This window comes from Cydia pomonella, chromosome 8, assembly GCF_033807575.1.
Source record: "Cydia pomonella isolate Wapato2018A chromosome 8, ilCydPomo1, whole genome shotgun sequence".
Taxonomy (NCBI): Eukaryota; Metazoa; Arthropoda; class Insecta; order Lepidoptera; family Tortricidae; genus Cydia; species Cydia pomonella.
In genome coordinates, this window is record NC_084710.1 from 14,587,845 (window position 1) to 14,601,374 (window position 13,530).

The 13,530-nt window shown below is 35.7% G+C and overlaps 1 protein-coding gene across 1 annotated transcript in view; it reads right to left on the reverse strand.

The window, feature by feature from the left end:
• LOC133520648 (uncharacterized) overlaps positions 1-13,530 on the reverse strand; it is a 258,897-nt gene that overhangs the window by 32,804 nt on the left and 212,563 nt on the right. Inside the window, 7 exon segments of the mRNA XM_061855198.1 lie at positions 504-601; positions 6,844-6,958; positions 8,224-8,449; positions 9,141-9,176; positions 9,353-9,419; positions 10,417-10,568; positions 12,601-12,696. Of these exon segments, the coding sequence (XP_061711182.1) occupies positions 504-601; positions 6,844-6,958; positions 8,224-8,449; positions 9,141-9,176; positions 9,353-9,419; positions 10,417-10,568; positions 12,601-12,696 (790 nt within the window).

Here is a 13,530-nt window from a genome sequence, read left to right on the forward strand (position 1 = left end):
CTTTTTATAAAAATAAAAATAAATAAATAATTATTATAAAATACAATTTTTTTGAAAATTAACTATGCCATTTAATTTCCTTAAAAGTACTTACCCATACCCCGAAGTTAACGGAATTCAATACACCTAAGATAATTTTGAACTAAGATTAATATTGTCTTCGATTATCGCGATAGTTACTCGGGATGATCCGTTATAGTACATTACGATACAAGTGCGAAAAATAGGAAATTCGAAACGAGTGGCGATAAATTAAAACACGACCGAAGGGAGTGTTTTAAATCGACACGAGTTGCGAATTACCTATTGAATGACATTTAGTACATAAGTTCCGAAAAATTCATTTGTACGAGCCGGGATTTGAACCCGCGACCTCCGGATTGAAAGTCGCACGCTCTTAGGCCACCAGCGCTTCTCTTAAAAAAATTCAATTCACTCCTGCAAATCCCAATTCAGCATAGTTTTAACTACGCAAGTAACGAATACAAGGCAAAGAAACTCACCGCGCCATATTAGATTTGGATAAAATAGCTGACGTAATATCTTTCTTCTCTTTTGGTGATGCTTGTGGCAGTGATGTCGTGCTCTGTGCTGATATTTGCTGCAAACAGTAATCAAGTTCTTCATAATGTAGTGTACATTTAATGTCAATTGAGATACAGTGAAACCTGGACTAATGGGACCTAAAAAAATAACCGGAACCAAATAGTTACTTTATTAACCCTTTAACCACTGAAGACGCGCGCGGCTATACAGTCCGATATCAACCTTCGTGCATTCAGAAAAGGTTCAAGATGACGCGCCGCGCATGATAGGCATTGTGTTCAAAGGGTTAATAGAATTAAATAAGTATTTTTAACCCTTTGAACGTTTTACATTATAAACAAAAACGTCAGTGACATGCCAATGTCCCGGGTGCAAGCGAGCTAATGTAAACCTTACTTGAAAGTGTAAAGGTTACTTTGACAGCGTACGTCATAACACCTACCTATAGTGGTGTTATGGCGCGGTGGGCATGACTGGTTACGACGACTTTAGGTGTCCTTGGCGTTCAAAAGGTTAAATTAGTTTTGGAAATCAACATCTTCATATTTTAACTCAATTCTTTCAGATTAGGTACCTACTACAAAATAAATGGTAATATTAACTTTTGTAGGAAAAAACCTTACGTCAGGATCTCTGAAATTGATATACCAACACTGGTATCAATCGTAGAAATTGTCATAAAATTGTGAATGTTAAAATAATTATATTGAAGATAATTTAACATTGGGATTTTATTCATCCAGGTTTCACTGAAGTAATAAAATGAAAGTATGCATATAAAATATTATGGATTCACATCACGAAAATATCGTGCTTTCATGCTATCACGGAAACAGTGTACCTAAACATTTTCATAGTAAAAGCAACTTGTACATTGCTTTAAAACATATTTACATAAATATCAAGTAAATAAGACACAACAGATTTTTAAAAAAAAGGTCAATTAGTCAACGAACATGCTAGCAATAACAAAAAACTGTACAAATAAAAAGAATGTTAGACAATGATAATGAAGACAGCCAATTAATATATCATGCCAGACACAAACAACGCAAAAACAGATCGGTTTTTCCAGAGCAAATAAAGTGCTCTTTGGATTTAAATCGAGTAAGTTGCGTTTGCGGCGTGCAATTTATGAGCATACTCGTACCGAGATTATATTATGAGCTTGTTAAATACCTTATATTTTATAAGTATTTTTTCCGAGAGAAATGTATCGATTCAAGCAAAAAAGGTGCGTCCAGACCTAGCGAATATGCTTACACGCGGCTAGCGTGCGTTGTCCGAGCAGGGCATTTGCAGCATATTCGCTGGATCCGGATGCACTTTAACGACACGTGCAAAATGAAAAAGTACATAAATAAAGGTCGGTTGCACCAAACCATCTGTCAGCTCAAAAGGTCAAAATGTTATTGAAGGTATAGGACGTTTCATAGTTAACTGCTGTGTGACGTTTAAGTCCGTTAATATTGGTTGATGCAACTGTCCAATCCAGTTTGGTAATAATAAACTTCGTCTAAGAAACTGCACTTTTTATTATTTACACATTTTTACATCGTCATGCTATGCACTTACAGGCACATACATATTATATAAAAAAGTGAAGATTTGTCATACCCCAGCATAACGAGAAGAATAAATACTTTAAATTTCACGCCCTCGCAATTTAGGCGAAACTACAGAAAATGGTTTGACTTCCCTCAATTTCTACCTATAAGACATTATCTCCACTTTTTTAAATATCACAGACAGACACCAAATGCATACAGGCAGACATGTTAAGGTCCTTACGCTCTTCTGAATCGCGCGAGCGAGCAATGTGGTGTAAGGGGGCAGGGGTGAGTTGTCGTCTAGCCACTGTTAGTGCCGCCACCGATTAGTGACCGAGAGATGGGAAACAGGTTAGTGCATATCGGGGCGTAGTAGACACCTTTACTAACACGTCTAAAGCCCGTTTTAGACTACACTATTTCTCGGACACCATCTCTCCTTGTACCCTTAGCACAGAATAAATAATAGTACAACGCACAGAAGGTTTACTGCATGACAAAATAACTGTTTAGGTATACCGAACATGCACAAACATATTATATATACCTACTTATGTAAAGCATATTCCATATAGAATTTGCACATAATTAGCAATGTTTAAAAAATAATAATTCCATGGCGGGAAAAAAATTGACAATTACAGTTCAATCACCAACCTTCAAAATATTAATGGTGAAAATATTATTTTCCTAGCTTTATACATTTTAAAGTTTTCAACCATGAAAATTGAGAACAGGGGATTGATCGTGCACAACTACTTCAAAAATTCTTATCGATCCCGGACAAAGACAGCTAAGTCGTTTAAGATGCTAAAAGCTAGTATTTGTAGGGTCATAAAACGTTACAAGGAGACTCTATCAGCCGACAGGAAAACACAAACTAATCGGAGGTCTTGGACAAATAACAAGATATTGAGAAAAAAGTCCCAAGGTCACTCAAACAAAATTCAGGACGGTCTAATTACGATTTATCCCAAAAATTCAAAGAAACTTCTAGAAAGATAAAGATGATTCACCTCAGTGGTGGCTATAAGAGCTATCGAGCAATAAAACAGCCAAATCGGACTGTTAAACAGATCCGACAAGCTAAAACACTAGCTCGACTATTGTACGACCCAGTATTGACAAAATTCGAAGGTTGCTTGTTGTTGGACGACAAGACGTATGTAAAACTCGATTTTAATCAACTACTCGGTTCGAAGTTTTATATGGCCAATAATAGAGGTAATTTACCCGAAAAATATAAGTTCGTAATACTTGACAAGTTCGCAAAAAAACGTATGATATGGCAAGGAATTTATAATTGCGGCTGTAAGACGAAAAGTTTTATAACATAATCAACAATGAAGTCCGACCTTTATATTAAAGAGTGCTTAGAGAAATGAGTACTGGTATTTATTAGAACCCATAACGGTCCTGTGAAATGTTGGCTAGATTTAGCCAGCTGCCACTACTCAAAAAAAGTTTTGGCATGGTATGCTAATAATCAGGCCATTACATACCCCGCGAGATGAACCCTTCGAATTGTCCCCAATTTCAATCTATCAAAAACTACTGGGCAATCATGAAAAAAAATTAAATAAGATAGTCAAATTGTCCAGGGTATCATTGCGATCTACAAGAAATCAACACGCCAAAAATGTCGACAAAAGTGTTGTGCAGAAAATGACGGGGGTCCATTATGAAAACAGTTCGTAATTATTTACATAACAGAGATTTTTTTTTATTTATACATATTTGTAAGTATTTATACATTACTATTTAAAATTCACCATTCATAACTTTCTTATTTTATTAACTTAAAAAAATAACAATCTTCTAGTGCGTACCAATTCTATATGAACTATGCTTTATTGTCAGCATTTTTTTAATTATTGCGACAACAATCTGCGATGTAGTGTTTAGTGTCTACTTGCTTTAGACATATTTCTATGCGACACCAGATCTGGTGCAGACCTCGCGGCGCGGAGTGGCATATGCTTGCTCTTAGGTATAGTATCTACAGAGAGGCTGGATACACGAGAAATAAGGTTCGAGAATAATCCTAGTCTAAAACGGGTTTAAAGTCGAGTGAAAATAGACAGCTGAGTACCTAGAGTCGGATTAACTCGGGATGTCATTTTCAATGACAAAGTATGGACATGTCATCATTAATGTCAAATTTCTATGAAAATATGACGTTTATAACAACACTCCCTATAAATAGTCTTTTGTTATATTCAAATCGGTGCAATGGATCTTAGACGGACTCTAGAAGGCGAATATTTATTTATTTTATTTATTTAAACTTTATTGCACAAATGAAGAAAACTGTACTAATGGCAGTCTTAATGCCAAAGGCTACTAGTCAACCATTAGGTCAAACTTGAATTGGGTAGATATACAACTTTTTTACTTCTAACTGTAATAATTAGAAGGATGGGTAGTCTGTATCATTCGCGACATGACGTGCTAGGGGCGCCGGAAGCTTATGAGCCCTTAAATGCAAGCTGATAAAAAATAGTAGGTACACGATCCTTCCAGCCTTCAAACCAGTCCATTTCTATTTTCATTTTCATACGTTAGTTATTTTATCTTCGATCGAATCTACTCTTCAAACTGAATGGTGTGTCTACGCCTATTTTTTATTGTGCGATATCAACTTCATTAAACAAAAACTGGTTTGTTATAGCAGTCATGTTTATAGCGTGTTAGGCGACGCCTTTAAGTGATGTTGATGAAATTTCGTTTTTGTGAACTAAAATATATTACATATTTTAAAAATTGTAAGCCAAGCGTAATAAGTATTAGATGTGAAATCGGTCTTCGCATTTAAAACCTCAGAAGCATATCGTATTAGTAAAGTTGTCTGTAATAAGGGCTAGACAGGTATGGCAATACAAAAAATACTAAATTCTGGCCCTTTTGGTTACGAACATAAGATTTGAAATAATTCTTTGTAGCAAAGATTATTTCAAAATTGATTAATTTATTCACAGTGATGACATATCGGGCAGCCTGTTTGTAATAAGGACTATTTTACAGCAGCAAAGAGAATTTAGTATAGAGGCGTATTTTAAAAGTAAATTTTGTAGCTGACTAAATTTACTGCCATCTTCCGACATAATATATGGCTTTTGACCCATGTTCTTTCACTGATGTGTTAAATATCAAACGGTGTCACCATCTGCTCGAGTGTATGCCAAAGGTATATCGTCATATACAAGTTGTTTATTTAGTCACCTGCAATAATTTACGGGGTGAATATATAGGTCATTCATACTGAGCAACTTTTACTATGGGACCATCCCCGAAATCGCGAAAAAAAATTGGCTTTTTCATACATTTTGGCTGTATGACGAGACAGTAATTTTTTTTTTTCACGGATTTGGGTTTGGTAATAAAAGTTGCTAAGTATGAACTATATATTCAGCCCGTACAATTTTGCAGGTGACTAAATAAACATCCTGTATTCGAGCGACTATTTTTCTTGATTTTTCGAGGCACGTTTATTCTTAGACTTTATTTATTTTATTCGGAGTTATATATATATTTGATAGTAAGTAGGTACTAAAACGTGAAATCAAAATGCTACCAATTCTAGTTCCCATTCTATAATTCCTACTATATAAATTTGAATAGCTGATATTGACAATTTGGTCTAATTGTTGCTGGAAGCTTTGGCTTAAACTTATGGAGTAAATTTTTGGCACCTTCCTTCTTAGAAGTAGCTATATCTCGCCGTAACTTCTACAGATGTCGCTACTATAGCCACTAGGTACGAGTATACATTTTCTGCATCTCACTATCGAAGTTTTTAAGTAAGATGGTTACAGTACCTTAGAACACATTTTAGCGCCATCCCCAAATTGTAAAAGTTATCTCCATTAATACTAACATCATAAGTATACTTTTGTACCTAATGTATGTATACAGGATTAAGTAGCAATTAATTCAAGTCAGACATTTTCGAAACCCACATCTTAGCATACAGCACAGTGTTAAATGGGTATAAGTACAACAGGGTTATCACAAACACATAGATAATAAAAAGATTTCGTACCCCATCAAAAATGTCCATGACCTCGTCCCACCACTAGAAAAGAGAAATATATTGTTTTTCTTTGATAGTGTTCTTCGTGGGTGTAATATAATGAAATATGATATTCTTTAATCTATTGTTCTTTCTATACGAACAGCATATTACAGGGTTTAGGAATCTATGTATATTAATAATTGACGAATGCTTACACAAATGAATTGAAAGGGTAATACGAAAATTGGTAATAAAATAAAAATACAGGTATGTGTATATGTCAAAACTGCAGTGCACCATAAAACAAGAAAACCGACAACATGTACACAAAACCGCGTTTCTCCTATTAAAGCATTGCCAGATGGCGTTACTAAAGCGGCCGGTCGCAGTTCCATTCATTTTGTTCAGGCTTAGACCTGTGACCAAATTAACTAACCTTCTGTTCAATAGATGGCGCTAAAAATTGGAGGAACACAACATTGTAATAGATACTAACAGTTTTCTTGTTTTATTTTATTTGTCATTAACATAAATGATGATAAACATCATTTGCTGGCTGAATGCGCCAGGAGCGCAAAGCCATTAAAAAAAAAAACTTAAATTTGTTTAATCCTATTCTATTTGCGCCAGCAATCGTTTATTTACCCATGCAAGGGATGAATGAGATTATTGCCATGAATGAGCACCATGGATGAATGTTGGGTAGCAATGTTAAGAGGAATTAAATTATACCTGTTTAGCTTCTTTGTCAACAACTGAAGATCTGCCCGGAACATAGTTTTCTATTTTACCGGGCTGATTTTTGTACACTTCTTGACTAGCTCTCGCTGATGCTAAGGTACTATACCTGTAATAAAAGAAAATGTGTTTTTAAAGGAGATGCAGTGAATGGTCAAATGCAATATAGGAAGGTATACCATCCCCAGACCAGGTCCCAGGCCAGTAAAGTTTGTAATAACATCACTTTATCATATTTTACAGTACATATGGGGCTACTTTATAGCACTAGTGCGAGAAGTAGCATATTATGTTACTGTGTCGAACATTTGAAGGGCCATATGTACTGTAAAACGTTGTACGATACATGTGCGAATAGGTAATTCGCAACTCGTGTCGATTTAAAACACTCCCTTCGGTCGTGTTTTAATTTATCGCCACTCGTTTCGAATTTCCTATTTTTCGCACTTGTATCGTAATGTACTATTTTAACACAGCAGAGAGCTGTTTAAATCATTTTTAGGGTTCCGTAGCCAAATGGCAAAAAACGGAACCCTTATAGATTCGTCATGTCTGTCTGTCTGTCCGTTTATGTCACAGCCACTTTTTTCCGAAACTATAAGAACTATACTTATACAATACTTGAACAGTAGTTCAAACTTGGTAAATAGATGTATTCTATGAACCGCATTAAGATTTTCATTTTTTTCTAAACTGAATAGTTTGCGCGAGAGACACTTCCAAAGTGGTAAAATGTGTGTCCCCCCTCCCTGTAACTTCTAAAATAAGAGAATGATAAAACTAAAAAAAAATATAATGTACATTACTATGCAAACTTCCACCGAAACTTGGTTTGAACAAGATCTAGTAAGTAGTATTTTTTTAATACGTCATAAACGGTACGGAACCCTTCATGGGCGAGTCAGACTCACACTTGGCCGCTTTTTTAATTTTACAGGGCACACTGCAAGTTATTACATTACAAGCTATACCTTATAGCGATAAGACCGCCTGTTTTTACGTGATTAAATTTTCCTTTATAATTTATTTGTAAAATGTATAATTGTTGATGCAATAAAGAATATTTACTTACTTACTTACCTTCGAAAAAGGTTAAAATTGTTGTTAATAGCGCAATTACACTTGTTCTTATAGCTTTTTATAATACTGATGACAAAGCTGTGCTACGGACATAGTAAAACTTTACAAAATCTCAGTGTTACAATTTATCAGAGCAATTCAATTCCTAGATCTATACCACAAATAATTATATTGTCTGCATTTCTTACAATCAATTCATTCATATAGTTATAAGTCAATAGAATTGAACTGCTTTGTTGTTGTATTATATATTTATTTCTGTTAGCTCTATGAGTATATTGCAAATAAACTTACTTATTACTAGGTAGATATGGCGAAGTAACTTCTTCATGGTGTCTCTCTTCCTGAACAGAGGTAGTCCTTCTCCGAGGGCTATTAGTGACATCACTATCATATGCATCGCTCCATGTGCTGGAGCCCAGTCGGCTGAGGCCCCCTTCCGGCTCACTCAGGTAGCCAGAGCGGGGATCGAAGTATGCATACTGGGACTTGTTAGTTGTCACCCTCTGTGGTGGTTGACCTGAATTAAAGGACTCGTTTAAGTATAATGTTAATGTAGCAGTGATAAGTACAGTTTGGCTGATCAACCATGTCACTAGAAAATATGGCAGACTCTTTTCTTTCTGACTAGGGTTAGTAGGGCTAGAAATGGTGGGGCCAGTTATGAATTGATGCACATGTTTACAACTATTTTTCTACTGATGTGGTTGACTAACCAGACTTGACACACATGTGTCATTAGGCAAGTCCACACAGAGCGAGCATACATGCGAGGCAATTTCCTCACGCACAAAATGACCAGTGTAGACGTGCCTCGACCAAGGCAGCGCGCTGAGGTGTGGAAAACGCGCGCACCGCCTTCGCCGAGGCACGTCGGCAGGAAATTGCCTCGCGCGTATCCTTGTTCTGTGTGGACCCGCCTATTGCCCTAAAACTAGAAAGCATATTTTTATATTATTAAGTATAACCTTTAGCCAAATGTTTGTTTTATATGATATAGTTAGCAAATGTTTTATTGCATTATGTGTGTTTACTGTATTAGTTATTTAACTATTTATATTTATCACTACTAAACTAATATTGTGTGTGAAAGCACTGCATGTAGAAAAGTTAAACAAAGCAAATAAATGAATGTAATAATGCACTTCTTTGTGGAGTTATACAGCCACCGATGTTGTGTGAAAATTTGGAAAAAAGTGTGAAATAATCACCTCGGCGGCTTTTGTACCGAATAGTCACAAAATCGTCTGAAAAAGAAAATGTATAAAATAGGGACAACGTCCGACACCTTCGACTGAGAAATGGTAAAATAATGGGTTTTTAATAAAAGAAAACGAATAAAATAAGAAAATAGGAATTGTAAAATAGTTAAAGACCTAAATAAATATTTCATGATAAATACCAAAACATAAACAAAACTCACCGTCGTATTTGTTTTTGTGTATGGTGTCGTACATTTTCTTGTACCATTTTGACTGGTCTTTGACTTCCTGCAATTTTAAAATGTCCCATTATCCCTCGATCTACTTGATAGATGATTTAAACAAATGGTGTAGAATTTTAATTAGTCAAGAAACGAAACAATTTTGTCACTCACTACTACTTTGTGCTCTTTCTACGATTGAAGTTGACAATTAAAATTCTCGTTCAGTAACATAGACATACAATATAACAGTAAACTTTTTAACCCTATGTTAGGGGTACTAAAATACTATCGTAGAACGGAGCGAAAATATAAAGTTTCAATACACGTAGGCGACAAAACTAATACAGTACAATCCCGTTAGTCCGGCAGACTAACGGTGCTACATGAAAGCCGGATTAGTGAAAATTTCTGATTACTGAAAGTTACAGGAAATTTAGTCCTATAGAGTCCTATAAACAAATACAAATATACTATACCTACTAATATAATAAGTTTAAAATTCAACCGTTATCTGCATTTATTTAGCCACTTTTAAAGAGAAGGCAGTGTGATAATGTAAGCGTTGATAGTAAACTTGCAAATAGAATTATCACTTGCACCTCTTTAGTGCTGGATTACTGAATGTATCGGACCATAGAAGTGCCGGATTATCGAGATTTCTCATGTATTAAAAGCATTCATAAATTGAAATTGTGTAATTAACGAGTTAAAAGAATCTGGCATTTATTTTATAAAATTACTCAGGTACATCATAATCATAAAAATCTGAATCTGGAAAAGTGAAATTAAGAGAGTGAATCATGTGTTTAGACTTTACGGGGACGTAAAAATAACTTGCTGTTTTTTTTTTAATTTATCTAATTCCGCACTATTGGAGGAGCAAAAACTTAATTCCCTGACACCGAGTAAAAAAAAAATAGTCTGGCAAACACAACTTGTCAGTCAGTAAGAATCAGGAAAATTATACTGGCATAAGACCAAGACAGTATGAATTATCTGGCTATGTTTGAAATGAGACAGTCCTGGACCAAACTAAAAATCTTAAACTTCTTTCTACTTACAGATCTCAGTGCTACTGGCATGCCGTCTTTGGTAGTAGGTCCGATTCCTTCTACTTTTTCATGAGCTTGTGCCATTTTACGTGGCCCACCGCGTTCGTAGTCGCTCCTGTCCGCCTCTCCCTCACTGGCGTATTCTCTGCGTAGAGCGTGAACTGAAATTAAAAATATTTTTTAAGAAAAAAAAACCGACTTCAATGAGGGAGACCAGTGAAAGAACGATTGTTGTTGATTTTAGATTTCATACAATGAAATTAAAAAGACAGCGTCCTACGCCTAATTATGTAGAAAAGGAGGTAGCATGTTTTTTTTGCCACTGCACCCACCTTGACACATTTCAGATTTGCCCTATGGTTGACTGGTAAGATACCCGCAATAGGGTATTCGACTGTATTTAAGATAAATTATTTCACACCATGCATGAAATAAAGCACCAGATAATTATTAAAAAAACCAAATAGGATAGAAATATAAAAATGTGCCTTGAAAACCTAACTGCATGACAAAGAGAACAAATTGCCAAACGTGAACTATGCATCATTGAAGAGTTCCGTTCTGTTCCACTTCATCAAATGTCACTTCTACAAATGTAAATACTTGATTTGTTAATGAAAATACTAAGATCACTATATGTATGCCTTTCATATTTGAAGATTTCACTCGATTCCTCATGGACCCCATCGTCAGAACTCGAACTTGACAAAAAATTGGCTTGAAAATCTAATTTGCTTAACAAACACAGCGAAGAGAACAAATCGCCAAACGTGTACTATGCGTCGTTCTGATCATCATCAGCAGATCCACTTCATTAAATGTCACTTTTAAAAATGTAAATGCTTGATTTGTTAAAGAAAATACAAAAATCACTATACTTATGTATGCCTTTCATATTTGAAGAGTTCCCTCGATTCCTCATGGACCCCATCGTCAGAACTCGAACTTGAGATACATTTGTTTTGAAAATTTAATTTACTTAACAAACACAGCGAAGTAGAGAAATCGCCAAACGTGTACTATGCGTCGTTGAAGAGTTCCATTCTGATCATCAGCAGTTCCACTTCATCAAATGTCAGTTTTTTTAATGTAAATGCTTGTTTGTTACAGAAAATACAAAAATCACTATATATATATATATGCCTTTCACATTTGAACAGTTCCCTCGATTCCTCATGGATCCCGTCATCAGAACTGAGTTTTGACAAAAACGGGACCAATCTGTATATATGTAAATTCAAACAAAAAAATAATTTTCAAAATCGGTTCAGAAATGACGGAGTTATGGAGTAACAAACATTAAAAAAAAACATACAACCGAATTGATAACCTCCTCTTTTGAAATCTTGAAGTCGATTAAAATAGTACATTACGATACAAGTGCGAAAAATAGGAAATTCGAAACGAGTGGCGATAAATTAAAACACGACCGAAGGGAGTGTTTTAAATCGACACGAGTTGCGAATTACCTATTCGCACATGTATCGTACAACGTTTTACAGTACATATGGCCCTTTAAATGTTCGACACAGTAACGTAATATGCTACTTCTCGCACTAGTGCTATAAAGTAGCCCCATATGTACTGTAAACAAACGTATTAACCTTATAACCCTAAACTGACCAATAGACTTTGTGGAACATCATTAGAATAGTCAGAAAATCCAACTAAGTTTGGATAGTTATAGTAACTAACATTCGTATCACGGCTAAACTACAGACTGCACAGACTTTTCAGCAACACAGTGCGGAAGTGCTACTTTAAATGTCATAATTAAACATAAACATAATTTATTTAAAAGCACGTATTCCAAGGATACATTCATATAAAACAAAGACTTAAAAAATAGGGATGGTTTAAATGTGCCTGGACTAGGATTCCCTGTGTTTCAGGCGAGAAATATGGCAACAATGGAATATAGGAATATGACATTTATGTTACTTACAATTTAACAACCCATATTGACGCTTGCCAAGTGTGTTAGCTTGATTTGACACTACATACTTGATTTTTCAGTTTTCGTGCAACCATTTATGACAACATTCATAGTTGTTCGGAACTGTCAACTTTTTGTTCTAACTGAATACCGTCCGACGGACTGCTAATCAGTGGGCCCCTTAAAGGTAGCGATATTTTAGAAATATCTAGTAAATACATTGATGTGGATGTAGAAGAACATTAAAAAATACATACTGGGATCGCCCCTCGGTGGAGAAACTCTGTCGCGCGGCAAACGCGCGCTATCTCGTTCCTGTTGCAGGTAGCTGGAACCTCGCGATAGCTGGCCCTCTGAAAAATACATAAGTTGAATTTAATTATCCGCGTTTATAGCAGTTATGGATGGGTACAGCGCTTCCATGATTTTGAAGGTACCTACATTTGCAGTACGTAATTATATTTCGTCACTTCATTCGTCAGGCACTTATAGTCGCACTGTATCAGTTGTGTTGTGTAGCAGTCGCTTATTTTTTAACGGCATGTATCTTATACCTTTAAACGAGCAATTCTTGTATATATAGGGACCGTGCGCGTTGGAGGGTCTGCCATCTTGTGGCCTGAATCGGAACAATAAACATGTACATTTACACGTCACGTGTTTTCTTGTGCATTGTAGGTTCTGCCATCTTGTAGACTACATCGGGACAATAAACATCACATTTACGCCTCGCGCCAAAAATCTGACGGCTCCTGTGCACAGTTCATGCACGCTCCCTATATATATTTCTGTGATCTCGGAAACGGCTCTAACGATTTCGCTGAAATTTGGTATATATGGGGGTTTTTGGGGGTATACAATCGATATAGATTAGTCTTATGTTTGGGAAAACGCGTGTTTTCGAGTTTTCATGCGTTTTACTTTTTAAGTTTATGTAGATTATCACCTATACACCACCATATTACAATAAATAGTTATAACCGAGCAAAGCTCGGTCGCCCAGATATTGACATCTTAACTGAAAAAAACCGGACAGACAGTGGAGTCTTAGTAATAGGTCTCGTTTTTACCCTTTGGGTACGGAAACCAAAAAACGACTTCCGGCCAACCAACTTCAAATTCATCGACCGTTGCTTCGGTAAAACTCATTATTTTGCTGTTCTCTTCAAATTGAAGTTTGGCGCAGC